A 25968-nucleotide genomic window follows, 5' to 3' on the forward strand; every position below is an offset into this window, starting at 1 on the left:
CACATGTGACAAAAATGTTAAGTATGAAAGAAAAACCTCAGGCTCCACTAACCCTCATTACCTTTGGCAGTTATGTTGCAAATCCTGCTTTCTAATAATGAATTTCTGTTGCTTTTCCTCTCAGAATGACAACAAAAATGCAACTGCTGATCAGCAATCACCACAAGCTGATGATCTCATTGCTTTTCTCTTGTTTTCCTTTGTCTCATCCCAGCTTGTCTCTGGCACCAGCCTTGTGCTATTGCAAAAATGTAATTAATTGTTCTATCAAAATTTAGCTCTGTAGATGTTTGTTTCTGGAAGAAAGATTCTTTGTAATGACTTGTAAGCATTGGGAAGGCAGTGGACACTTGAGTCACAAAAGTCTGCACACTAAAATCTTCTGGAAAGGTTAACTTTATTTTTTGCTTTGCCTGTGTATATACAAAACTTGGCAACTGCTCATCCACAGTAAATTAAAAATATTAATTTTCTCAGTAATTCCTAGACTGTGAAAAACAGTATTATTTTTTAAGTCCTTCATTCACTTCTTTCCAAATTTTTTCCTCTATTTTTGAAGTATCATATTCTCGCAGCATATCAAACTCCAGCCATGGCTGGCTCCACTTCTGTGCTTCTTTCATTTTGCTTTCAGGTAGCTCAAACTTTATTCCTTTTATATTGTATTTTGGTCTTTCCCACCGTTTTGACCATGGTTTAGGTTTCATTCGTACCTGCAGCTAAAATGAAGGATTAAAAAAAAATAAAAATACAAAGGTATTAAGTAATTGGATTTTTGATCGTGAGCTTAGCAAAAGGTGAGACAACTGCTGCTCTAACAGAAGAAATGTAAGAGAAAATTGACCAATCTGTCAGTGTGTTAAGGAACTACTACTTTACACTGTTAGGAGAAAAGGAATTTTTTTGTCCATGTTGTTGTCACAGCATCTTGTGAAAATTATTAATTAACACAGTCTCAATTTATTACACAGTCCATAACTGAAACATAAAGTGAACTCATCTTTTGTAGTTTTGTTCCTTATTAAGGAAAAATAAAAGTAGAGTGATAGGGAGAGGGAGGAATGATCACTGTAAGTTACTGAGTTCCTACACAACACTCTAACAGTGTCTGCTGGTTTCTGGATCTTCTCTGAGATGCAGATTTTAGGTGACTCACCCATCTTACCTTGGTGTTTCCTAACACCAACCACTCCCAAACAACCCCATTAACAATGACATTTCTGTAAGAAAAGCCATCCCCTCTGTACAGAGTTCTACAGAGGCAGGTGGAGGCTGCTGCTCCTTGCATGTCTTCAAATTTAAATACTGAGGATAGAAGGTGTTTATGTTCTCAACATTCTTTTGCTATAGAAATGGTACAAAGACTTGCCTGATTTTACCTAGTTTTGTCACCCTGGTAACTAATGTAGCAAAGAGCTGATACAGTCAGATATGGAAGTTACCTAAATAATCCTCTGCTTCCCCTCTGAAATGTGGCTCCTACCTTGTTTACCGGAATTTCTTCGTGGTCCAAACGAGACACAGGTTTCATATTCACATCAAAAGTACTGTATTCGGGGAGGGCATCTCGCAGGTACATCAGGTTGTCATCCAGCCTCTTTTCCAGCTTCAGCACTTCGATCGCCTGGATCCGAGGACTGTACAGTTCATAACATATCTCAACACCTTAGAGAGGGAAAGTCACATTTAATGAACCAAACTCATTAGAAATACTAACACCAAATTAGTATTTCTTTAGTGCTGCACATTCCTGTATCATTGCAGAACTGCTTTTTACTTCTCAGAGAACTACAGTGCTGTGTGCACATGTCATTGCACTGTGTCTGCACAGGCAACTGCAGGTTTGTTTGAAAGTCAAGCCTTTGATAATAGGATGGCTTACAAGACATTGCATGACTTGAGTTTAAAGAGGATGAGCTTGGCTTTTAAACTTCACTCCCTTTTGATTACTATGGATGTTGTTGTTCATCTCAGTGTATATGAAAAGATACCCACCCCTTTGGTAGTTGCTCTCAGAACCTCACTATTTAATTGCCCCCAATTTTGTCATAAACCAGAATATGATCCTATGATAAAACTCTGCTAATCTGTTGTTCATTAAACAGTTCACACACACACATCCCCAGTTCATGTGCTCAAACTGGGCTGGTATTTATGTGGCTAGCAACAGACTGCCCAGGCTCAGACATAAGCACAGTCATCATGGAATGTCTAAAAACCACCATGTATAGAGGCAAAAAAATTACTAAGCAGTTCCATGCCTTCAAATACCGAGCACACTAACATCTCTGTGTACAGAGTTAAAGGCTTGCAGGATACCCCAATGGGCAGACTCACAATTTTACTTCAGCCTGCTGTCATCCTCCCCACAGACTAAATTTCTACAACTTACACATTTTTTGCTTAACACTTGTACCATAAGTACCACAGTTAGAGCCCCACCTTGGTCTTCTATGACATTCCGAAGGACAAACGTAGCTCCGAGTCCTTTCCCTCCTCTTTGGATGCAGATGCCAACAAAACGGTTGGATTTGTTATTGGCATATGGATCTGCAGTGGTCACAGCAAGCACACTGCCTGCCAAAAAAAGGAGTTAAAATAAACAGGCTGTCCGAGTCAATACATACCAAAATGTGGGAAGTGTCAGACAAAGTGTACATATTTAGGCACACTGGGAAAATACTTTGTTTTCCATCAAAACTGACAGAAACAGAACAAACTTCTAACATGACCTGAATTAAAATATGAATATGTGTTGAAGTGATACTGCAGATTAACTACAAACCTTCTTTATTTTTTTTACTCTTCACTATCCAAATTGAATGAAATACTTTTAATGTATTTTTCTTTCCTGAGCTTTACTGGTAAACGATATGCTCAAGTGCCAGGACTGAAAAAAAAACCACTTAAGGTAACACATTAGGATTGTACTTTTAATGAATCTGGATGTAAATATAAAATTAAAATACAAAGTACTATGTATAAAACACATACTAGTTGTTCTAACGTGTGACACTGATGTTTTATTTTATTCTAAATCTGACCACACTTTTTAACACCCCACAGAATGTAAAATACTGACAGAATTATGAAAGTTTTAGTGTTGTTACTGACCAACATAGAACTCTGGGATGTTGAAGACTTTTCTTCTCTGTATCATATCCTTTCTTTCCATATAGTATTTAAGAGGATCTGTTCTCCCTCTGGGAGGTATAAATTCAGGGCTCAGGAACCTGTAGGAACAGCCAAACTTTTAAAAGTGTGAAACAAAAGCATTTGCATAAAAAGTAGTAGAGAAGTTCAAGTATTTGGCCTAAAAATTACCAGCTGGTTAACCACCACCAGCTGCCTTTTCAGAGATATGAACTGCAGTTCATGAAGTCACCAATTTTATTATTGTTTTTTGTTATCCAAAAGGTTGTTGGTTTGTTTTTTTTTTTGCGAGGCTTTATTGTTTTGGAGTTTTTGGGGCTTCTTGTTTTGTTTTTGTTTTTGGTCTGTTCTCTTAAACAGATTTTTTCCAAAACCAGTAATACGTGTTGATATTGGAGGAGCTTGATATTGACTGAAAGAGGACAGTTCGTTTACTGCTGCCACAGCTGAGGAACAGGTTATTTCATCATTTAATTGCAATTCACATGACAGAACACTTACTATTTGTTGACTTTCTAGTAATAGATATGGAACAAAGTATTACAGTTTTTGATCTATTTACACTCTATTACAGTTTTCACAAATTGATTCTATAGGAGACACGACATAAATATCCTTTTGTGTTACAGAAGCTTAAAGGGACTCGTAAAACTATTTTCTGCTCCAAAAAACTAAATCATGCCCAGGAATTCCCACATGGCCTGGATCTCAATTATCTGACTGCTGAGTTGAAGGCAAGACTTCCTGACATGGATTGGCTTGGCCTGAGGACCACTTCCAACAGACCATTTGGATGTGGCCAATCCAGTGACCACTTGGCCTCAGAGCTCGAGGATGAAGCTGGACTCGTTTAATTCACTAGGACAGATGTGACTTAAAAGTCCTGGATCTGGTCAGGAGAGAAGTGCCCAACATAGAGAAGGAGGATAAATGGAAACCTGCTTTACAAACCTTACAGGGGCTGTGGGGGGAGCACAGGGAACGTGTGTGGCAGCACAGAGGTTCTGCTGCTGCCCACAGGCAGCCACACAGAAAATAAACAACTACAAACCTACTCATGGTCTCCAAAGTTACACAATCTCAGAAGACTAAAATGCCATTTAAATGATGCAGCCCCTGTTCTACTCAGCTGCCACATCACACACTGCACTTTTTAGAACAGCCATGTAGACTCATCACTTAAAAGATATTTCCATCTGAAGACAGAGGGGCATTTTTATAACCTGATTTTTAATACCTTTCCCCTTCCTGGGCTGCCTACATGCTATGGGTTTAGTGGATGTTTTTTCGGAGAGGAAGATGAACAATACAGTACTACCACTCTCTTTCCAGACACAGTACTGAAGTTTTAACAGGGCATCATTTAAAGCAATGCAAATTGGGTTTAAAACCCAGGGAGGCTGTGGATGCCCCATTCCTGGAAGTGTTCAAGGCCAGACAGGATGGAGCTCTGAGCAACCTGGTCAAGGGAAAGGTGTCCCTGCCCATGGCAGAGGGGTTGGAATGAGATGATCTTTATGGTTCCTTCCAGCCCAAACCATTCTGTGATTCTATGAAATGAGCTGAGGTGACATCAAAAATACCCAGAATGAGACACCTCATGAGGATTTCACCAGTGCTGACATCAGCTCCACTTTACAGACAGGCATGTGCTCACAACTGATCTCAAGGTCTGAGGCAAAGGCAGACACAGGACACATGTGCCTGTCACCCAGTGGCACATGAAAGAGATGCTTTTAGCAGAGAGAACCTCACATGGTAACCCCAAATCTGCAAGAGTGTTTACTGCTGTACACTTTTTTTTTTTCCACATTTCACTGCTTTCAGGAACTCCAGAACACAGCATTTTAAGGTGTTCTAAACATATTTCAATATTTCTATCTTTGTTAAAACCTTACAAATTGTATGTTTTTCCTTTTTTTTTTTCCTTTCTTTTATTTTGTGTAATAACGCCTTGGCTCTTTCAGTAAGTGCTCACACAATGACCACCAGCCCGCAGCAGACCCGGACACAAGCCCGGGGTGGGCACAGGGACAAATAGACTCCCTTCCCTGTCTCTTCTGGGACACACAAACATCCCACCTTCCCTGTCTCCTCTGGGACACAGAGACACCTCACTTTCCTTACCTCCTCTGGGACACACAGACACCCCACCTTCCCTGTCTCCTCTGGGACACACAGACACCCCACCTTCCCTGTCTCCTCTGGGACACACAGACACCCCACCTTCCCTGTCTCCTCTGGGACACACAGACACCCCACCTTCCCTGTCTCCTCTGGGACACACAGACACCCCACCTCCCCTGTCTCCTCTGGGACACACAGACACCCCACCTTCCCTACCTCCTCTCCGCCCTCTGCTTCTGCTTGTCAATAATGACGGGCTTCGGCGGCGGCTGGAACTTCGCTGGCTTCCCATCGCCGCTCGCTCGACACCCCGAGAGGGAAAAACACCCTGTAAAATAAATAAAATAAATGAATAAAATAAATATAACCCCCGTGATTTCAAGTTGATCCGCCCCCCCCCCCCCCCGCCCTCCAAAAGAGGGAGCAGGCATCCCGCCACAAGGACACCCCCTCTCGCCCCCGGTCTGTGGGCCAGGGCCGGGCATGAGGAGGGCTGCGGGCAGGGGGGGATGCTCGGGAGGGGTGAGGGATGAGGTCCGAGGGGCCGAGCGGTGCTCACGGGCGGGCAGGGCGATGGCGATGCCCCTCGGCCCCAGCCTCCCACAGGCGGCCGCCATGGCGGCTGCGGCGCGTTCGCTACGGCGAGCGCGGAGGGACAAAACACCCCCTCACGGGGCGGTGCCAAATTGAAGATTAAATTAGGTTGGATGGTGGGGTGAAATTCTTCCTTGTGAGGGCGGTGAGGCCCTGGCACAGGTTGCCCAGAGAAGCTGTGGCTGCCCCATCCCTGGAAGTGTTCAAGGCCAGGCTGGATGGGGCTCTCAGCAACCTGGTCTAGTGGAAGGTGTCTCTGCCCATGGCAGGGGAATTACAATTTGGTAATCTTTAAGGTCCGTTCCAACTCAAAACACTCTATTATTCAAAAGTGAAACGACACGAAGTGGCTCCTTTCACCCCCATCCCCCATGGAGGTACTGTGTCACTGGGATGCAGAGCTGGAGGTCCCAGAGTGTCTCTGGGCTCATCAGTGAGTGTGGGAACACAGCCCAGCCACACTTGCAATAACTCCATGGACATCACAAACATCACAGGGATCCACCACATAATTTATTAATTCTGGCTTTGCCGCATGAAAGTGGTGATGTGTTTTCCAGAAACACACTTTCATGACAGAAACGCTGAGCTAAAAATTTTTTTCCAGGCCATTGTTAGCTCCATCTGTAATTCAGATAAACTGCAGTCCCAGTGCTTTTACAAATATTATTTTAGAAGTTATTATATGCATGGGCACTGTTGAGCTACTTTTAAAATGTTTGTGTCAGTCAGATTTCCTCAGTCATCAGTTTGGATTCAATTAGCAGCTAGACAGGCAGGAGAAAGGTGAAGTTTATACATAGAGTGTGGGCCACTGTTTAAACTTTGCAGAGATTCACTTCAAAATAAGCCTGAACTCATAAACTAATTAGATCAATCATGTTGCCTGTGATGTTCCCTCAGCCCCTTTTATTGGTAGGAGCTGACTGCCAAGCCCTCAAATGAACAGGAGTTATTTCTTAGTTTGTGATCGTCTGTTTGGTTTCTCAACTGTGCTAGAGAAGATGATAAAGTGTGCAGAAAAGAAGTCACAGTTTTTCTCTATAATCTGTTTTAACACAGGAGTTAATAATCAGGACATGGATGGGACAGAAGAGGGCACTCTGACCTTTAAAATACAAAAAAATCTCCACCAACACTGAGCACATCACTTGGAGCAAAGATTCCTTTTCAAGATTTATTTTTTTTTTTAAGTTCTGTCCCTCACTTCCCAAGTGAACCTTACTACTTTTGAGGTGCCTCATAGGGCCCAGCACCTTGCCCCTGCACCCTGTGCCTAATTCCTGTGTGGGTTATCGAGGTATCCTGGTACCAAGACACGGACGACTTGCTTGGCAAACCAGTCAGGTACACCCTGGCTTTTCATTTTTAAGGTGCACAAGTGCAGGTTATATAGGTTATTACTTATATAACAAAATCTGTGAAAATAGAGATCACTTTATGATCACATGAGTTAATCACTTCCGTAAAATGCTTCTAGGAATAGGGTGGGATTCACAAATTAAAGGCATCGCTGTTCTCAGGGGATCTAACAAAGATTAAACAGACTTTGGGACTTCTCTGAACTAATTCTTACTGAGCTGAGTGTATTTCTAGTCTGCCCTGTCAGATCCTGGGGAAGATCATCTCTGGTTCCTTACTACTACTATACAAAATTTATTTGTCATTGCTTGCCCAGAATGAATTGCAGCTTCCTATGACTAAATGTGTGTCTTTTTCTCATGTAGTCCTGTTCAAGTCACTCTTTAAGTTCTTTTGGTAAGAAGTTTTGGACAATTCTACCCTGGGACATCCTATGGAGAACACTAAAGTTGTATTTCTTCAATGTCTAGGCAGCTGTGCATCAATGTAGGGATGCTGTGCAGCTCTTTTTTGTTGCCCCCAAAATGCACTGCAATTCCCTGAGTCTGAGCATCTGAGTTTCTTTGGGAAGAAAACCCAGAGAGGTAGAAAACAGTACTTAGCTTGATCCCCTCTCACCTATGGAAATAGGATGGTGCCAAGATCTTATCTAAATCTTGTCCTTCATGTTACTGTCTTTGAAGTCTCTTCCATTATTTCAATATCCTTCTTGAGCTGTTTGTTTTAAGACTGAACATGGTGGTTCAGCAGAGCTCACAGTCACCTCAAACACAGAGATATGATAGCTCACAGTTTCCAGCTGTGTTTCTATCTGGTGCTGAGGTAAGGCCTTTTGGCCACGACATTGCATTGAGAGGTTGGGTTGACTCAGTTATGCAGCTAGATATGCTCCCGCCTCCAGCCTATTTCAAAACCAAATCTCTTGGCATCAGCATATCAGTGACCTGTCTTCCTCCTCTGAGGTTTGTGTCCTACAAATGTATCAATAAAGACAACAGATTCTCTCCCAAGTCAGCAATATAACTGATCCCTCTTCACACTTCCTTGCTAAAGATTTAATTGAATGATGGTCCTGCTCAGCAGAGGAAAAAAAAGGCCGATGTTTAAAGATGAAGGAGAGCTTGCATTTTGCTCCACCCTTTCTTTGTGACTCTGAGACATTAATTTTCTTGTTTTCTGTGCTTTAACTCCACTTTGTTGTAAGCAAAGCCCAAAGAATAGACCTTCTCAGACTGTATGCTCCTTTTGGCCAAATAGGGAAGTGGTACATCTTTCTGATGTGGAGATGCCCAACAGGTTGTACTGGTGTTAGCTCAGAATGAGTTTAGAGACAGCTACTTGAGGTTTAGGACACATCTGGGTTTGTATAACACTAAATGTGAATTAAGAAACTCCAAAACTTGTTAGCAGCATTGGGGCAGGGCTCTTACTCTGGTTTGTGTGAACACTGGCAGACTGCTTCCTCACATGAGCTGCCTACCTGCATCTAGCACATGCTGCCTGGATTTAAGCTGCTTATGTCCCCATGAGGCCAGGGATACAATGCTTCAGTCCCAGCACCAATATCTGCAGCACCAGGATCAGGGTTGTCAGGATCATCTTCTGAAAAAGTCTGCATTTCAGACCAAAATCCCTGAGATTTGTCTAAACACCTAAGGCCACATTGCAACAACCCCAACACAGCTGTTTGTGGTGTGTCAGAGGGTGTGAAGCAGGGAGCGAGTTTTTATGTTGCCTGAGGGAACTTGGATGTCTTTTTATGGGAAACACAGCAAAAGGTGGTAACACCTGCTGTTATTGTTATCGTGTCTCTAAACAGAAAGAGATGTCTACAAGGGGCTGAGCTGCTCTGAAGATGTGGTTTGTTGTCCATTCAGGGTTGAGAAGAAGCAGCTGGACGTCCCTGGGTTACAAAAGAAATGGGACTGGCTCATGGAGGGCCTCCCCACCCCGTGTTCTGTGGTATGTGCAGAAAACTTGTGGTCATCTATCTCATGAATGGGAACGAGCACTGGCTCAATACAGACCTCAAGGCTTGGCACACTTTGGTCTCAGATAGATTTAAAAGAGGAAACATTGCTTTCAGTAATTCATTTTTAATGAATTTACTTTGGCAATTGTTACCTCAGAAGTGAAACTGCTTCCCCTGACATTTATGCAACAGTGTGGCACAAATGCATCTCTGGCCTTCTCATCTGTGTTTCATTGGTTTGTACAGTTGTAACACCAGGTACAGGGCCCAGAAATCATCCCTGCTCACAGAGGTGTCATCCAAATGTCAGAGTGGGAGCAAAATGTGTATAGGTTAATCTCCAACATTCAGTGGACCCTTACTACTAGGAGATGCTGGGCTGTTATCTCACACTTCTGAGTTGCTTTTGCAGTGGTGGAAAGGAAGCCCAGCTGGAAGGACAAGGACAGATTCCATGGTATGGAATAGATCCATGGCTTGCATGTTGATGTCTTCCTGAGATGTCAGCCCACAGTATGCTCTTGTCCTACCTAAACTGTGCTCTTTGCTGAACAACTGTCAAGTCATTTGTGGTTTCAGTAGCCTTACCAGTGGTTGGTGGAGCAAATGTAGCTCCTTTCAGACTGTCCAGGGGTATCCGAATCCTTCAAGCTGTCTTGCAAAACCATGTCAGCATGGACACTGGTTTGTGTGAACACTGGCAGACTGCTTCCTCACATGAGCTGCCTACCTGCATCTAGCACATGCTGCCTGGATTTAAGCTGCTTATGTCCCCATGAGGCCAGGGATACAATGCTTCAGTCCCAGCACCAATATCTGCAGTTCCTCTGTGTCCTGTTTATCCCAGATATCAAAGCGGCTCCATAAACTACTCCAGAAACTTTTGAGTAGTGGATATTATTAGAACATTTTAAAAATCTGCTGGCAGCTCCAGTCTTTCTGGAAGCTTCCCTTTAATGAGACACGAGTCATTAGTTAACTGAAGGTGAGTTCACCTTGCTGAAAATTATCAGAAAAATTCCAAAAGGTTTCTTAAAATAACGTAAGGTGCCAGACCCTTCTGGCTAGAACAGCTGTTCATTAAGGTGGTCATCAAGCATCCACAATTACATGTTTTACTTTACTGTAGAGCAAGCAGAGGAGAGAGAGAACTGTTCTTCAGACACAGCATCCCAGCACTGAGCTTGGAAAAGCGATGAGCTGGAAAATCTTCCACTCATTACGTCCAAACACCCCCAGGCCTTGGTTGTTTTCAAGCATACATCCTGTTGGAGCCACGCACAGTTAACCCTGCCAGGCCAACTGCACATTCTCTGCTTCCCGTGCAGTTGCTGGAAAAGTGGTCACATCTGCTCCCCTGAGCCGGAAGCTCCTGGAGGGCTCCAGGCAATGGGCACGGCTTCCATGGTACATCACCACTGTGTTCATGCACACCTATGTTCTTCCATTTCCTTTTTCCTTTGTTGTGTTCCAGCCCTGAAGGGTAAATTGGTATTTTATAACCTTTATGGGAGAAGAAAAACAACAGGTGCCAATGATTTCTATCAGGGTGCAGGGGATATATGAAATGTGAAATGGTCTGTTGGCATCTTTGCCAGTGCCTTGGTAGACACTGGCACTGTGTCCAGTCAGAAGTGTCTTTAAATTCCACTTGGAATCTGTGGTGTTTTCAGATCATTGAGAATTTAAGTTGTGACTGGCTTTGTAGTTTTTCTTGGATTTTTGCTCTTAATTATGTCTCCGCTCAGTACTGAGTTCCCTGTGGGATGCCTGGCACCCTTACAGGTTACAGAAGGGACAACAACACTGGCTGATCTCAACAATTATGAAACACTCAATTCTCCTAATTTTCTGATTTAGTAAGACATTTTTAAGAGAAGTCAAATTGAGGAGTCGAATTAATCCAACAATCTGTGTGGAAGACTTTGGAGGCTAAATGAGACAGACATTATGATTTTGTAAAGTTATGAAGAGTGCGTGACAAAGTAAGATTAAGTTTAGTAAATGGTGGCAGAGGCCTTTCCCTTAGGCAGTAAATATTTGAGTCCTCTTGAGTCCTGTATGGGTCCAGATGCTAAGGGCTGTCTGTGTCCCTGAGTTTCTATAGTCTAAGTGACGGAGGGTGAGTTCTGGAGCCATCTTATAGAAAGCTCCACCAGAAACACCATCAAAAAAATAACTCATTGACTAGTCCAGGCAGCTCCTTCAGTACTTATCTCAAACTAAGAAACATCTCTTGGGTTGGGAGCATCTACGTTATTCCAGAAATTGGAGGTACTGTCCTCGAAAATAGTATGGAATATCTTGAAAACCTAGAGATCACTGATGTCCCCATCCTGTTTCCTGAGATGCTAAAAAAAAAAAAATGATCCAAATGTATTATAAAAGAAATCCCATTCATCTTGAAAGGCAAATGTAATCTAAAGACTGATGGGTGAACTCCCAGGTACCTTTACATTTCATAGAGTCAATATTTGTTCTTTCTCCATTTATAACTCCATTACTCTCTCTAGGTGGGCAGGAGATTTCAAAGGGGGACCATTTGTTTTTCTTGATTAATGCATTAATGCTAGTGGTTTGTCACAGTAAATTATACTTACTATCTCAATCTTCTCGTGCAGGAGGAAAAGCAACACAAGAATTTATGACCAAATTGCTCAAAGTCATGGCTTCTCATTATTTTTAACAAAGCAAACCAACTTCTGCTCTTCATTACTGTATTAATAGTGACTGAACTGAAAAGAAAATGTGATCCAATATCCTTTGTTTTGCAAAACCCCTTTAGAAATCATAACATTATTTTCCAGTGCACTGGTCCAGCTGTTTGCAGTATTCTTGTGTGAAGATAGGTGGGAGAGAGAAACTGCTCCTTTGTTTTACGTCTCACTCAGCTTCCCCTGGACTCACAGCAAGGCTTTTACCTGAAAACTGGGCTTTACAACTTTGTGTCTCTGCCTCTTCCTCCATTGAAGCAGCAGCAGCTCTAGACACTGGCTTCCTAAACCAGCTGAAGAAGCCCTCATCTCTCCTGGTTATTCACAGCACCATTTGTGGCAGTCTTCTTTTGGTGGAGACCAAACTGCATCGAATGAGCACTTAGGACTGAGATTCCTTTTAATGAACAAAGACGCTTTTCCTCTAATGTCAGAAGGTTCATTTTGCAGAGGGAGGTTATGTGGAAGACAGCTGGTGTACTGTGTCAGGGTAGATTCAGGGAAATGAAAATAAATTATTTTACCTGCCACTGCAGAAAAGGAGAAGGGGGTTTGGCTAGTTATGTATGTCCACGATGGGGCTGGCAAGTGAAGCAAGAAATTATCCTCAGGTAGCAATAACTAGTAAAGATTGTCCATGAGCAACAACATCTGAGGTTGGGAATGACCAGGGGAAGGCTGTCCATGAAACAGCACCCAGGGGACAACTGCAGGAAGGGCAGAGCACAGGCATCAGACTGGTGGGCAGGGAAAGGCTGGGAGGGTGTTACTGGCTTGTCAGTCTTCACAAACGGATAGTCCAGCAAAAATTGAAAAGGTGTTGGAATGCAAGTGGGCTCTAGTCCCTTTTTACTTCTACTGTTTCTGAGGCAAGTTATTTGTGTGTATAAAAGCCACTTTTTATACTAGTCTTATGTAGTTCCCTGTTGCATGCAACCACTAAGCTAATGACAGCACAGAACACTGCTGCCAGTCCAGACACTGCCTGGCCTGGTGAACTCTGACATTTGCAAATCTCTTGTAGGTCATTGTATAGTTTCCTTCCTTCCTTCCTCTGCATTCTTTGTAGCTGGTCTGGTAGGTAATGTTACCACATTAGGTATCAGTGATATGTGAACCAGAGACAATGAATGCAGTAATTCCAGTATGAGCTTCCTGCAGAGAGAAGCATCTCTTGCCCTAGAAGCAAGTTAACTGGAGTTTCCTAATGTTGTGGCTACGGAGTGCAAAGGTTGGATGGCTTGAACTTCAATGCCATTGTAAGTTCCTTGGGCTATTTTAGATGACACAGTCCAGAACCATGTGCAATGCCCAGCACACCTGGACTCTGTCACTGGATAGTCTCTTGAGACCATTGTAAAAAAAAAAATATCTGGTGATACTGTTGTCCTGAGTACTCAAATGCACGTGAAAGCATATGGTTAGTCTTGAAACAGCCCTTTCAAATGGAAAATACTTAGAAAGCAAAAGGAAAATGTGTGTTTAAGCACATGTGAAAGGAGAACACAAACCTGTTCTTGCAAATGGGAGACAGTGCATTGTTGAATTTGCACTGATGCCAGTGAAATTACACTTGGGATTAATTTTACCCATTCAGCAGAAAAGTATTTCCTCTGGTTGCCTTTGATTTCTTACCAGCTTGTGATCTGCGAGCCAGAGGTTTTTGTGTAATTTGCTGTCTGTACAAATGTCAGGGAAATACCCTGTGTCCCAGGCAATGATAAGCCTGAGGTGAAAGCTGATCTGTCCGAGCTTGGGCTGTAGCTGTGCTGTAGTCTGGACTGTCATTCCTGGGAAGGTCTAATCAGGCTTGCCTGTAGCACTGGCAGACAGTCTGTCCTGGGTCCGGGGTTATTTATTCAATTCTTAGCCTGTGCCACTGTGTTTTCACCAAAGCTATTAAAAACTTCTGAAACGCTGGTGGCTCTTTTAGAATCCATCATCTGGTTGTGTTCATGCTATCAAACTCCAAAGTTGGGTTCCTTTCTGCCTGTTGGGAATGGCCAAAGTCCCTGCCAACTCCCAAACCATGCTCAGAAATTGTCTGGATGCCAATAACAAGGACTAATCCAACAAGTGAGTGACAGTGCCTGTGTCCAGACCCTTGCTTGGTTTAGCCTATTACTGTAGATGTGGATTTTATGCAAAGGCTTCATGCTAATGCTTGGAAACAATCAGTTTTGTGGGAAAGGTCTCTGGCAACAAAAATGGCCTTTCTAGTGCAAGCTGCAGCAAGGATGGGCTGTGATTGGGTGTAGGATGTGTGCCCATGAGGTACAGAAGGATCTGGGGGAGTGCTAAGTGCTTTTTTGTTGTCCTTTGTGCTACTGCACTTTGCATGTCTTCAAGGTGGAGTCCAAAGTTCCCCTGAGGTTTGGAATAAGTGCCTGTGGTATCATATTGAGTATGAGTTGTTGAGATGATTCCCAGTTTCTATCCAATTAATGCAGAACTCTACCCAGGAAAACTGTTAGGAAAGGACTAGTGAGTTAGGTCAGGTGGAGAATAGTTTCACATTACAGATATAAGAAGACACTGCAAGTCCTGAAGGTCTCCATGAACTTCAGTGTCTCAGCTGGTGCTGCATGTCCACATAGAAAAAATCTCGGGGAACAACATCCAAGCGAGCAGAACAAATGAAACACAGGGAAAAGGAGAGATCCAATTCACATCTGAGGAAGTCTGATCTTTGAAATCCTTGACTCTAAATCCTTATGTGACTTGCAGTGTAGTACAAAGATGAAGATTGAAGATGAGTCCAAATTCCTGTAGTTCTAGTACAGTGATTAACCCAAGAACATCCTGTGCACAAGGCACCAACTAAACCCAATCAGATATGCTGGTATTTGATAAATCATCAGATTGTGCAGTATCCTCTAACACAGAACATGGAACCATTATACTAAAGAGAATTTCAGCTGAGAGAAATTTTAACATCAATTTTTGGTGCAGACACGAGGAGAAAGTTTTCGGCTTTGTTGTGGACCACTTTGTAGCCTCCAAATATTTTATTTTTGACATTTCCATGCATTGGAAAGTTTTGCACCACTCTGTTCAATGTTTCCCAATGTTTTAGTGAGATGAGTGCATCACTTGGGACTTTTGTTCTACATGGAATTCTGTTAAAGCAACACTCCCTCTCCAAACCTGTCCCAGTATGGAGCAGAGTCCCACAGGTTTTATATTCGTTTTGCAAACTGAAGTGATTGAGTGACACAAAATGTGAAAACTTCAAAGGCCTTTCAGTTTGAATATTCTGCACAGCTGTTGTTTAACATTGAATATGGAGAGAGAGGAGGATTTTACTTGTGAGTACTTGGTGTTGTATTGCAAAACTGCATTATGTGAAGTCCTCTGCCTTCAAATTGAAAACAAACAACTCTTACTTCCATGAGTAACCCCATCTGTTTCCATAAGACACTTTTAGGGGAAAGATTAAAAAAAAGGAGAACAAAAAGCTGTCCTCTGCAGGGAAGCTTTGCTGTTTTACATTGAAGCTCTGACCACCCAGTTTACATATATTTTTGTAGCTATAAATGCACATATAGTTTGCCATTAATTTATATTCTTTTACAGGAGGCAATGTGGCCAAGTGGAAAGAGCTCTAGCTGGACTTAAAGATAAAAAGTATTTAATATTTTATCTCTGACAGTTTCCTCTGGCTGACACTGAAAAAGTAGTAACCTCAAACATGACTGTGCTTTGCCCATGTGTGAAATGGCAGAATGCAACAGTGGTCTTTTGGAGAGTGCTTTGAGACCTTATGGAAAACAAAGTAAGAAGTGAGTAATGTTACTAGGGTTAGAAAGTGAGACTAGTCCTAGGAAATTTGTACTAATAAACTTGCTAGTGGCTGTGTAAAGAAAGAGAGCTTCAATCCTACATATGGTTCTCTAGCTGAAAGCTATTCCTGGTCCAGCTTTCCTACTGACCAGCCCTTCTTCAGGCTGTTGATGGTTTAGTCCGCAAGGAAGAGGTTAATGGTGCAGGGTCAGTGAAAAATGGGAAAGCATTACCAAAAATCAGCCCTAGAAGGAAACAAGATCAGCACATATGAGATTAAACTGGGAATCACCCAAACTGATTTCTGTTTATAAACTGTATGGTTGAGGTGACAAAGTTGAATGACTAATTGATTCACTTCTCAGTGCCTTGGTTTCGCCAGCTGTAGTTGAACTTAACTGCTTTTAAAGTGCTTTGGGAATTTACTTGCATGTTTCAGATATTACCATTTTATCTGTAGCAGGAGAAGGAGAGGATCCAGAAGAGAGGAGTATGGAAGGAGAAAGAAAAATGCGCTTATGTATCATAGTCAAAAAGAGGACTGAGATACAGTTGTTAAGCATCCTAGAGTTAGTTACAGAGACTCCTCCACAGTCAGTTTGTGGAGGGAAAGGGACTAAATAATCATTCCTCCAAGCTAAGATGTAATGCTGAACTGCATCAGTACTGGTCTATTCCCACTTCTGGGTGGCCTCGAGAACAAGGGATCCAAGAGATCCTTTATATGCATTATTATCTATCCCCAGAGACATATTTGAAAGCACGGGTGGATTTCAAGGGCTGTTACTCCTAAAAATAAAGTTCCATATTAGTGTCCCATTGATTCATGTTTACCCCACGAGACTGTCCATGACAGAGTGACCATCTTTTGTTTGTGCTGCCGTGGGGACAGGTGGCCTCTTTCCCTTTGAAACACACAGCTGATGTTCCCAGATGCTCTAGGGAATAAGGGCATTATGGAGATGGGCTTTAACTGAATTGTCTGTTTCTCAAAAGCCAATATATCTATTTTTTTTCTTTTTCTCTTCGGCAAGAGCTGCTTTCTTTTTTCCTTTTGGAAGAAGGCATCTTTACAAACTTGCTTAAAAACAAAGTCCTCACAGGATAGGACATTGATGTAAACTTTCTCCCCCCTGGTTTGACTCTTTTAGCAATAACCTAAAGGGCAGCTCAGGCAAGCTGCCCATGTTCAGCCTTAAATCCTTTGTCTCTAGAGTTTTTTTTCCTCCCCATATACTGAGTCAGCCAAACCTAATTACCCTTTAATCAGTAAAATCAACACCTGCTAACAGGGTGGGCTCTTTTCAGCAAATAGTGCTTCTCTTTTCCAGAGGCTGATAAATTTCCAGGGGTCCTATTGTTTCTTTGTCCTGCTGATAAGGAGCTTTGACTGATAATCTGGTAATGGGTATGGTTATCTCATGCTTATAAGGCAACAGTGGTGAATCTTCCTCTGGGCAAGGGCAGCAGAAGTAGCTGAGACAAGAATTATACATAGATGCTCAGAATCAAATGACCTGGTATTTTCTCTTTAAAACTTAAGTCACCTCTGGATAAATACGGATCAGGGAGGTCCAGTATGTGGGATTCAAGTATCAGGTGAAATAAAGAGTAAGGTAGCCTGTAGAAGTTCTGGTTTTTGATCTTGCTTAAGTAGCCCTCTGCAAAAAGGCAAGGTGGCAGAACTGTCTGCAGAGAGAAGGGACTGGGGCTAGATTGTACATAGCCTACTGGGTTGGTATGTCTGTGCTGTCAGGTCAGCCCAGAGCCACCACTGTCCTCAGGGAGACTCATCTGCACCTTCACCCTCAGTGTGTGAATAGCTGTTGATGGAAAAAGGGTTGCTTAGGGGCAATTCAGGACAGACCTGTCTCCTGTTCCTGTGGTCAGGGACAGGATCTGAACTCAAACTCCAGCTTTACCACACTATCCTCATCCTCAGTGTGGCTGATTGGAACTTGAGTGAGTGGTTGTATGGGTAGAAAGCAAACAGGGCCACAGGACTTACAGCTCCCCTTGGAGTTGGCTTCTAGCACACAGACCATCCCAGGACAGATTTCTGGTGGAAAAAATTGCTCTGGTATTCATGGCAGCACTCTTGAAAATGTCTTTCACATATAATCAGGCAGCCACTCTGATTTTCATCTGAGAACAGCTGAAACATTGTTAGAAACTTCAGCATAAGAAACTCTTTTCAAGTGCACTTAGCTTTGAAAAAAAACCCAGAGCCCTTTGGGCTGAAGTTTCTTACACTTGTTTTCAGCTTTAGGGTCAATGTTTTTGGAAAGTTTCTCTTAATTCCATGTGGATGAATGGGACAGAGGAGTAAAAACCAGTTGTGGTTTTCCTCAGATGTTTCCACTGAGGTTATTTTTGCTGGACAGAAGCTGCAGCTTTGTTCAGCAGCTGTGTGTGTGCCTGGCTTCATCTGCCCTTCCCTGGCAGCCCCACACAGTACTGCTCTGTAGGTCTGGATATATGTATACACAGGCTGCTAAATGTCTGGTGTTGGCTTTGCCTGTAAAAACTGCCCCTTGCTCTCTGCACTGATGCTCAGCTTCTGCTCTAGCCTGGATATGTTGGATATGCCCATTGTTTATATGCAAACCTGTGCCTGAGCTGCAGCTAATGCTGGCAACCAAAGCCCAGGATCTCCTTCCTGTGCCCACAGAGAACAGTGTCCCCAGAGCTCAGCTCAGCTCTTACAAATTAGCATCTTGATGCTGCCAAGAGATGGATGGAAATCAGGCAGGATCAAATACTGGATGTGCTTCCGGGTGAGCTGGAGCCTTCTTTTAACGTTGCAGGGTGAGAAATACTTGAGTGAGCATCTAAGGCTGTGCTAGTTGGAAGTTAAAGTAGTTGCTGTGGAAGGAGGCAAGTCTTCTGAGTCTTAAGACCAGGCTGGATGGGGCTTGAAGCAACCTCGTCTAGTGGGAAGTGTCCCTGCCCATGGCAGGGGGCTTGGAACAAGATGATCTTTAAGGTCTCTTCCAACCCAAGCCATTCTATGATTCTAGGAAAACCACAGGTTTAGATCTGCGTGAAAACCCTCTGTTCATTTTGATGGAGGGGAAAGGGGTCCAGTGGGATAAAGGGCACCTGGCATGGCTGTTTGCTGTCAAAAGAAAGGAGGATTTTTGGATACGTGGCTGATACCAGTCCCAGTCCTGCAATGAGATCCAGGAGGATTTGATCCCCAGGCCTATGCAAAGTCTCTTCCCTTGTAGGATCACTCTCAACAGGGGACACAGAACAATTGTCTTGTCCCCAGTCTGGCAGGACACCACTGCTTGCACTGATTTCAGCAGCAGCTCCAAATACCCGTCATGCCAAAAACCCATGTGAATTCAGGTGCTTTTTTTTGGGCTCCCTCCTTTGAAAACTCTGCCCATCTTTCTGCCTATTAGCAACACAGACAAGATCCCCGGATAACTAATCTAATAACACAACCGGGCTTCTCCAAACCAGCCCCCACGGGCAACCCCCACCCCGACTGCCCCCCCCCCCAGCAGCTCCGCCGGACAGCTGCACAGGAACAGTCTGCAGCAAATTTGGGCGAAGAGGTGGCTTTTAGGACCCTGGGAACTCCGCCAGGGCTCAGGTAGGTCTGTCTCATTCGTCAGCCGGGATTCATTCACTCCATGTGTGTGTGTGAGTGTGTGTGTGTGTGTGTGTCGAGTGCTTTTTCTTCCCCGCCGCTGGCTGCAAGCCTTCCAAGTAGTGGGACTAACACTGTTCTCCGGGCAATGAGGAGTGCCGGCTTGGGGCAGAAACCGCTTTCCTTTTCTCTGGAAGAAAACAAGCCGTGAGGACACTTAAGGATGTGCTGCCCAAACGTATCTCCCACCTCCATCTTCCTCCTGGGACTCATGTGCTTGACAGCTTTCAGCAACTTTGCTAAGACTTCTGCAGACTTCTCAGGTAGGGAGAAACGCCGATCCTTTCATGTGGATCGTGGATAGGAGCTCTTATTCCAGTGCTCAGGAGCAGCTCAAAGAAAGGGGGTGTGAGCAGATCTGGGATAATTATGTGGGGAGTAATTTTAATCTTCTAAAAATAAGTGGATGAAAAGTGTCTTCTGTAAGAGGATTTTGAGTTTCTTAAAAGCGTTTCTCAAAAGCGTTTCTCAATAATTAGCAAAACTATTTCAGCAGAGTTAGTCTGAGTAACTTTGGGAACAAGGAAAGGAATACTCTTGTGAAAGTTTGTGGCAGGTTTTGTGCTGTTTTTCTCAGTGAAGTGAAAAGAGCTGGATTAGGAGACTATGAAGGTCTAGGACGTAAATTAAAACTAATACAGCAAGCCCCAATTATTTTGTAATGGGCCAGATTCCCTTCTCTTAACATAGAGCTCCTGATGGTTGCAAAAGCCCCCCGAGCTGAGATAAAGGAAATGTTACATGCACAGAATGAATTATGTTCTCAGTTGCTGTTTTCTTAAGACAGGAGAAGAAGTGTCTCCTTTCTTAATAATTTCTGGGTCTACAATTTTATTTTGATTTGTGCACAGCAGAAAGTCTGGAGTCCTATATGACTTTTATAACTCTACAGCTGTGTCAATTGCTTTAAAATTACATTTCTGCTTCTGTTCTCTCTGGATGTGCATGTGGATCTGAGAAAATATAACAGAGCTCGTTTTAAAACTACAGTGTTGATTAGTTTGCTTGGGAATTCCTGGTGAGGGTCACTTTGCTTTTAGGATATTAGTTCTAATTTTGGGTCTTAGTGTGAAGAACTAGTCTGGCATATTCTTTAGCGGTGTGTTGCAAAACTCTTGTAGCAGATAAGAGCTGCCAATTATAATTTGCTGATGAAAAAGTGTCATTTGCAAGGGCTGAATCTCACTGGACTTGGGTTTCAACACATCACAGCACTACTGTTCACTGCCTGGGAGCACATGTGTCTGTGTGCTGTGTTAGAAAGAAGCTTGTGCTGGAGTGGGGGGAGAATATATACAGTAGCTTGAAGTCTTAATGTGAATTGAAGGGGGCTGGCTTGCCCGTGATCCAGTCTCCTTTGGAGACAGATCAGTCCTGGGGGCTCCCATTCAGGGCAGATCTGCCTCTGAATGTAAAGGACTGAGGCATTTCCCTGTTTCTAGTGTGTTTTTATCCTTTTCTTGGTGTTGAGCTTTCTCTATGCTCCTCCTTGCAAGCAAGTTGATGGAGAACGGGTTCATGGAGTGGGAACGACAGGAGCTAAAGCTGCATTGGGGAAAGGACTCATTCTTCTGAAATACAGATAAAGGTTTCCCAGTCAGGCCAAATTACTAAACATTAAAACATGTACAGATGTCTCAGGGCAATGGTACTTCACATTGTTTGTACAACATAGCCAGAGCAATGGAAGGAAATTCAATAGGCTTTGGTGGTGCTGTCCAGAGAAGATGCTGTCCTTTAAAAAAATGGATAAGAAGGTTGCAGATACCAAAATAATGTTTTTTGCAACATCCAACTGTACTGTCACACTTTGGGAGAAAAGGGGTGGCTTAAATCCCTGTGTATGTGTGTGGTGAGGCTGTACTCTGAAGCAGGGTCTGTAATTCCAATAGCACAATCTCCATGAGTTTCTACAACTGTTGAAACCTTCTGCCAGGTCCAAGCTATGTTTGTTGATTAGAAGGCTTGGGAAATGTTCCCAGTCTTGTTGGACTGAGTGTACCCTGCAGGACAGGAAATGTGGCTTGCTGCAGGAAAGGGCTGTGCCTGGTGTATAGCAGCTCGAATTTAGTTTTGTAAGTTCAGGAGCTGGGTAGCCACAAGATGAATGGGGTACAGCATTTCCCAAATCACACCTCATGCTTCCCTAATATACTTTCCAAATACTCCATTTGACTCCCTCCAGTGCATGAGGGCACGGACCACGTGCCTCTCTGAAGGAGCAGTGGCCCAGATAAACCTTCCTACCTCATGGAGCAGCTTGTTTGTCACTCTTACCCCTACATATGAATTGTCAGCTGGCATGAGGAATGGAAGGAAGGGGGGAATTTCTAACCTCTAATATACCTTTTCCATACTTCAGGATATTCTGTGTTCTCTGTCATGGCTGGAATTGAGCAGGTGAATGTGTTTGGGGAAGGTTTATAGCTTTACCATATGCCATCACACCTAGAGGTGGTGCATCTAAAACATAAATTGTCTGCATCCCAAGGAGATGAATGGATTTGTATTGGTTATTGCTGCTGAGGAATGCAAGGCTTGCTGTGATGCCAGAGAATTCTGCAGCAGTTTTGTGCTGCAGGGCGATGACACAGCTTATTGGGATGTAAAGGCTCTTCCAGCTTGCAAATAAATAGCAGTACTGTCCAGAGAGAGCAGCTGACACTCTTTGGAGAAGAATGGCTTTTTTTTTAAACTCAGTCCTGTAGACCTTGTTTAGCAGAAAAGCTTCTTTGGCTTCTCAGCTTGGTTTGACTCAGCACTATCAGGGAGGTGCTGCTGTTTGTAATAGGTCATGGCCTTGTTGTGGTGGGCCAGACAAAGTGTGCGGATCCAGCCCTGGAAAGCTCAGGGACGGCCAGTCTTGAGCTCTAAGTAAATCACAAGCAGCACTGACCTGACTCTCATGCTGCAGCTCTGCAGTAGGACTAGCAAAAAAGGCTTACCAAGAACTGCACACCCACCCATGCCCCACTGCTCCCAGTACTCTCCCACTGGCTGAGTCTTCAAGGTGTGTGTCCCTTGACTGCAGGAGGTTTTCATTTTTATGTAAATCATAGCAAGGAACCCTGAGAGGTGCCTTGTGATGAACTTGTGATGTGATCAACTGAGTTTGTCATAGGAAAGCACAGGCAGGGCTGGTGGGGATCTCCATTGCCTGAGCACGTGGTCTCTTACTGTGGCTCCGTCCCTCCTGTTTGAACAGCTCAAACTGCTACAACGGGAACATGATGAGTGCGTGTCCTGCTGGGGACTGGTGCAATCTGAGATGTAAGAATTCAAATTCCTTTTAAGTGAAGTATTTGAACTATGTGAAGAGTTTTGAAGTTGTTTTCTTTAGTAGTTCTTTAAACATTGATGTTTGCATTGGAGTGTGGGGGTAGGAAGCAGGTCCTGAGGGAGAGAGTGAAGTTATCAGGCACTTTGCAGCCACTTCTTAAGAAGGCCTGGACTTTTTCGCTGTGACTGCTTGTAGAATGGACTCTTGGTCTAATCTCATTCTGTGATCAGTTCTTCTGCTCAGGACTGTTTGAAGGCTTAGAACCCAGTGTCTTGATGTGTCGATTACCCCTTATGTTCAAGGTGACACTTGAGGACTACGATGAGGTGTGGTGTAAGAGTCTGATGTTTTGAATCCCTGTACTTTAACTGGAAGCCTGTAGTCCTAATCTCAGTCCCAGCAATGAACTCTCCAAAATCCCTGCTGGTTAATAAAACTTTGTTTTAGCCCCTTTTTATTTGTGGTGGGAGTTCAAGACAAAGCAAAGTCCTTGCCTTGCTGGAGGAAGCTATGCCACAGCTCCTCCGCATAGGCTCTGGGAAGCAGCGATCCATGTGCAGTGTACAGGCCTTGCTACTTAGAGGGACTAATGGGACCAAAATTAGGCTTTGGTGCTGACTTTAAATGCAGGCGTTGAAAGTCGACAGCTTAGTCAACAGCTATTGCTTATATCCTGTGTGCTGTCTCTGCTCCAGCCATGATGTTCCTGTCTCTGAAGCTGAATCATGCCAACACATGTTGAATTCTGCTTTGCCTGCTGTCAGCCAAGGTGACCATTTAACTTCCAGCTGCATACCTGCAAGGAATTAGGATTATGTGATTATGATGTCGTGCTCCAATTCTCCTCAATAAATTTCCCCTTCTTCGAATTGGACTGGACTTCAGCAAAGCCTTTGACACCGCCTCCCACAGCATTCTCCCAAAAAAGCTGGCAGCCCACGGCTTGGACAGGGGCACTCTCTGCTGGGTTAAGAAGTGGCTGGAGGGCCTGGCCCAGAGAGTGGTGGTGAACGGTGCTGCATCCAGTTGGCGGCCAGTCACTAGTGGTGTCCCCCAGGGATCAGTGTGGGGCCCAGTTCTGTTTAATATCTTTATCAATGATTTAGATGAGGGGATTGAGTCCACCATTAGCAGATTTGCAGATGACACCAGGCTGGGGGGGAGTGTCGATCAGCTGGAAGGCAGAAGGGCTCTGCAGAGGGAGGTGGACAGACTGGAGAGTTGGGCTGATTCCAACGGGATGAGGTTCAACAAGGCCAAGTGCCGGGTCCTGCACTTTGGCCACAACAACCCCCTGCAGCGCTACAGGCTGGGCACAGAGTGGCTGGAGAGCAGCCAGGCAGAAAGGGACCTGGGAGTTTGAATTTACAGGAAGCTGAACAGGAGCCAGCAGTGTGCCAAGGTGGCCAAGAAGGCCAATGGCATCCTGGCCTGGATCAGGAACAGTGTGGCCAGCAGGACCAGGGAAGTGATTCTTCCCCTATACTCAGCACTGGTGAGGCCACACCTGGAGTGCTGTGTCCAGTTCTGGGCGCCTCAGTTCAGGAAGGATATTGAGGGGCTGGAGCAGGTCCAGAGAAGAGCAACAAGGCTGGTGAAGGGACTCGAGCACAAGTCCTATGAGGAGAGGCTGAGGGAGCTGGGGATGTTCAGCCTGGAGAAGAGGAGGCTCAGAGGAGACCTCATCACTCTCTACAACTACCTGAAAGGAGGCTGTAGCCAGGTGGGGGTTGGTCTCTTCTTCCAGGTAGCTATCAGGAAGACAAGAGGGCATGGTCTTAAGCTCTGCCAGGGGAGGTTTAGGTTAGATATTAGGAAGACAGTCTTTGCAGAGAGGGTAATCAAGCACTGGAATGGGCTGCCCAGGGAAATGGTGGATTCTCTGTCCCTGGAGGTTTTTAAGATGAGACTGGATGTGGCACTTAGTGCCATGGTCTGGTAACCACGGTGGTAGTGGATCAAGGGTTGGACTTGATAATCTCAGAGGTCCTTTCCAACTCATCTGATTCTATGATTCTATGAAATGCCCTGTAATTTCAGGCACAGAAGCGTAGTGCCAGCAGATCTATGTGGTTGCCATGAGTTTCGTGTTGATGGAGACAGGTCCCTTCACTGCTGCAGAAAGTGTTGTGCTGTGTACTCAGGCATTTGCAGACACCAGAAATTCCACTGCAAGGACCTAATCGAAAAATTTAGGTTTCTAGGCATGGAAATAGCTTGGCTAGGAGCTCATGCCTGTTTTGATACAGGAGAATGCAACCAAAGGAAAAACAGCCCTGGTAGTGCTGCTCCCCTTAGGCCTGCTTTAATATTTACGTTCTTCGCATTATATTTGGCACAAGCTGGACGTGAGCAGCACAGTGCTTAAGGGAGCTGATCTGGCATCCAGCCAGATGAATGCTGATAACTCCCATCCACACCCTGCAGGTGAGCCTTGGGTAGCTTGCAGGATCTCTCCCTGGAGGCTCTTCTTGGCTTTGAAAGTGCAAAGAGTTGTTTGTTTTTTTTTTTTTCCCCAAGAATATCAGGTTTCAAGTGAAAGCTGCTTTTGCCACCTCCCTGCTAATTGGCTCAGTGTGTTTGTTTGAGCTGATGAGGACTGGGGTTGGGAGGGGAAAGGCAGTCTCTGATTGCATTTAATCAGTCTGTAATAAAGGCAATTTGTTTGACAACTCTGTTCACCAAATAATCACCAAAATCTACATGCTAACAGCTTCTGAATGCCTAACAGCCCTGAATGAATCCATGCTATCAAGGGTGGCCCATGTGTTGAAGATTGCAGGCTGTGAAAGTGGGATTTTCAAGAAAAAAGCAGAAAATTTCTTTTCCGGTGTAATGGTGTAGCTCAGTAAGGAGCTTTTGACCCCAGGGACAAACAGATATGCTCTAGAGTTTGTTTAAAGACTGGGCAAAACCCAGGCCACCTCCATACCTTCTCTTGGGGAAGGGCTCTGAGTGATGAGGTTGGATGGGCCTCAGGTTGTTGCTCAAAGAGGTCCTTGCCCCCCAGGTGATACTTTTGTCCTCAGCTGGAGGCCTTATATGCCAACCCATCCATCATAGCTGCAGTTTGGCTTACTGAGGGTAAGCTGTCTGTGCTGAGGTAGAGAAATTCTCCTTTGCAGAGGTGACAAAATCCAAAACCTCATCAAAGCTAGTTAAAAGTCACTGTTGGCCTCTTCTGGTAACGTTCTGGAGATGTGTCTGCGAGGAGAGGGAGTTACAGCTGGGTACAGCTGGGTCTGGGAGCCACGGCTGAGGGTTCTTACAGGGGGAAGATGCAAGTGAGTTTTGTGTCATGTATGTCTGTCTGTCAGCAGAA

General features: G+C 44.1%; 1 protein-coding gene across 1 annotated transcript; it reads right to left on the reverse strand.

Annotated features, from left to right (window-relative positions):
- Positions 1 to 378: 378 nt before the first annotated feature.
- MRPL19 (mitochondrial ribosomal protein L19) lies at positions 379 to 5938 on the reverse strand. Its single transcript, XM_032682920.1, has 6 exons — positions 5840 to 5938; positions 5497 to 5608; positions 3115 to 3233; positions 2443 to 2577; positions 1484 to 1665; positions 379 to 719 (listed from the first exon to the last, which is right to left on the reverse strand). Exons 1-6 carry the CDS (start codon positions 5895 to 5897, stop codon positions 504 to 506), a joined length of 822 nt encoding a protein of 273 aa, XP_032538811.1. The 5' UTR covers positions 5898 to 5938; the 3' UTR covers positions 379 to 503.
- Positions 5939 to 25968: the final 20030 nt, after the last annotated feature.

The sequence above is a fragment of the Chiroxiphia lanceolata genome, chromosome 3 (genome assembly GCF_009829145.1).
Source record: "Chiroxiphia lanceolata isolate bChiLan1 chromosome 3, bChiLan1.pri, whole genome shotgun sequence".
NCBI lineage: Eukaryota > Metazoa > Chordata > Aves > Passeriformes > Pipridae > Chiroxiphia > Chiroxiphia lanceolata.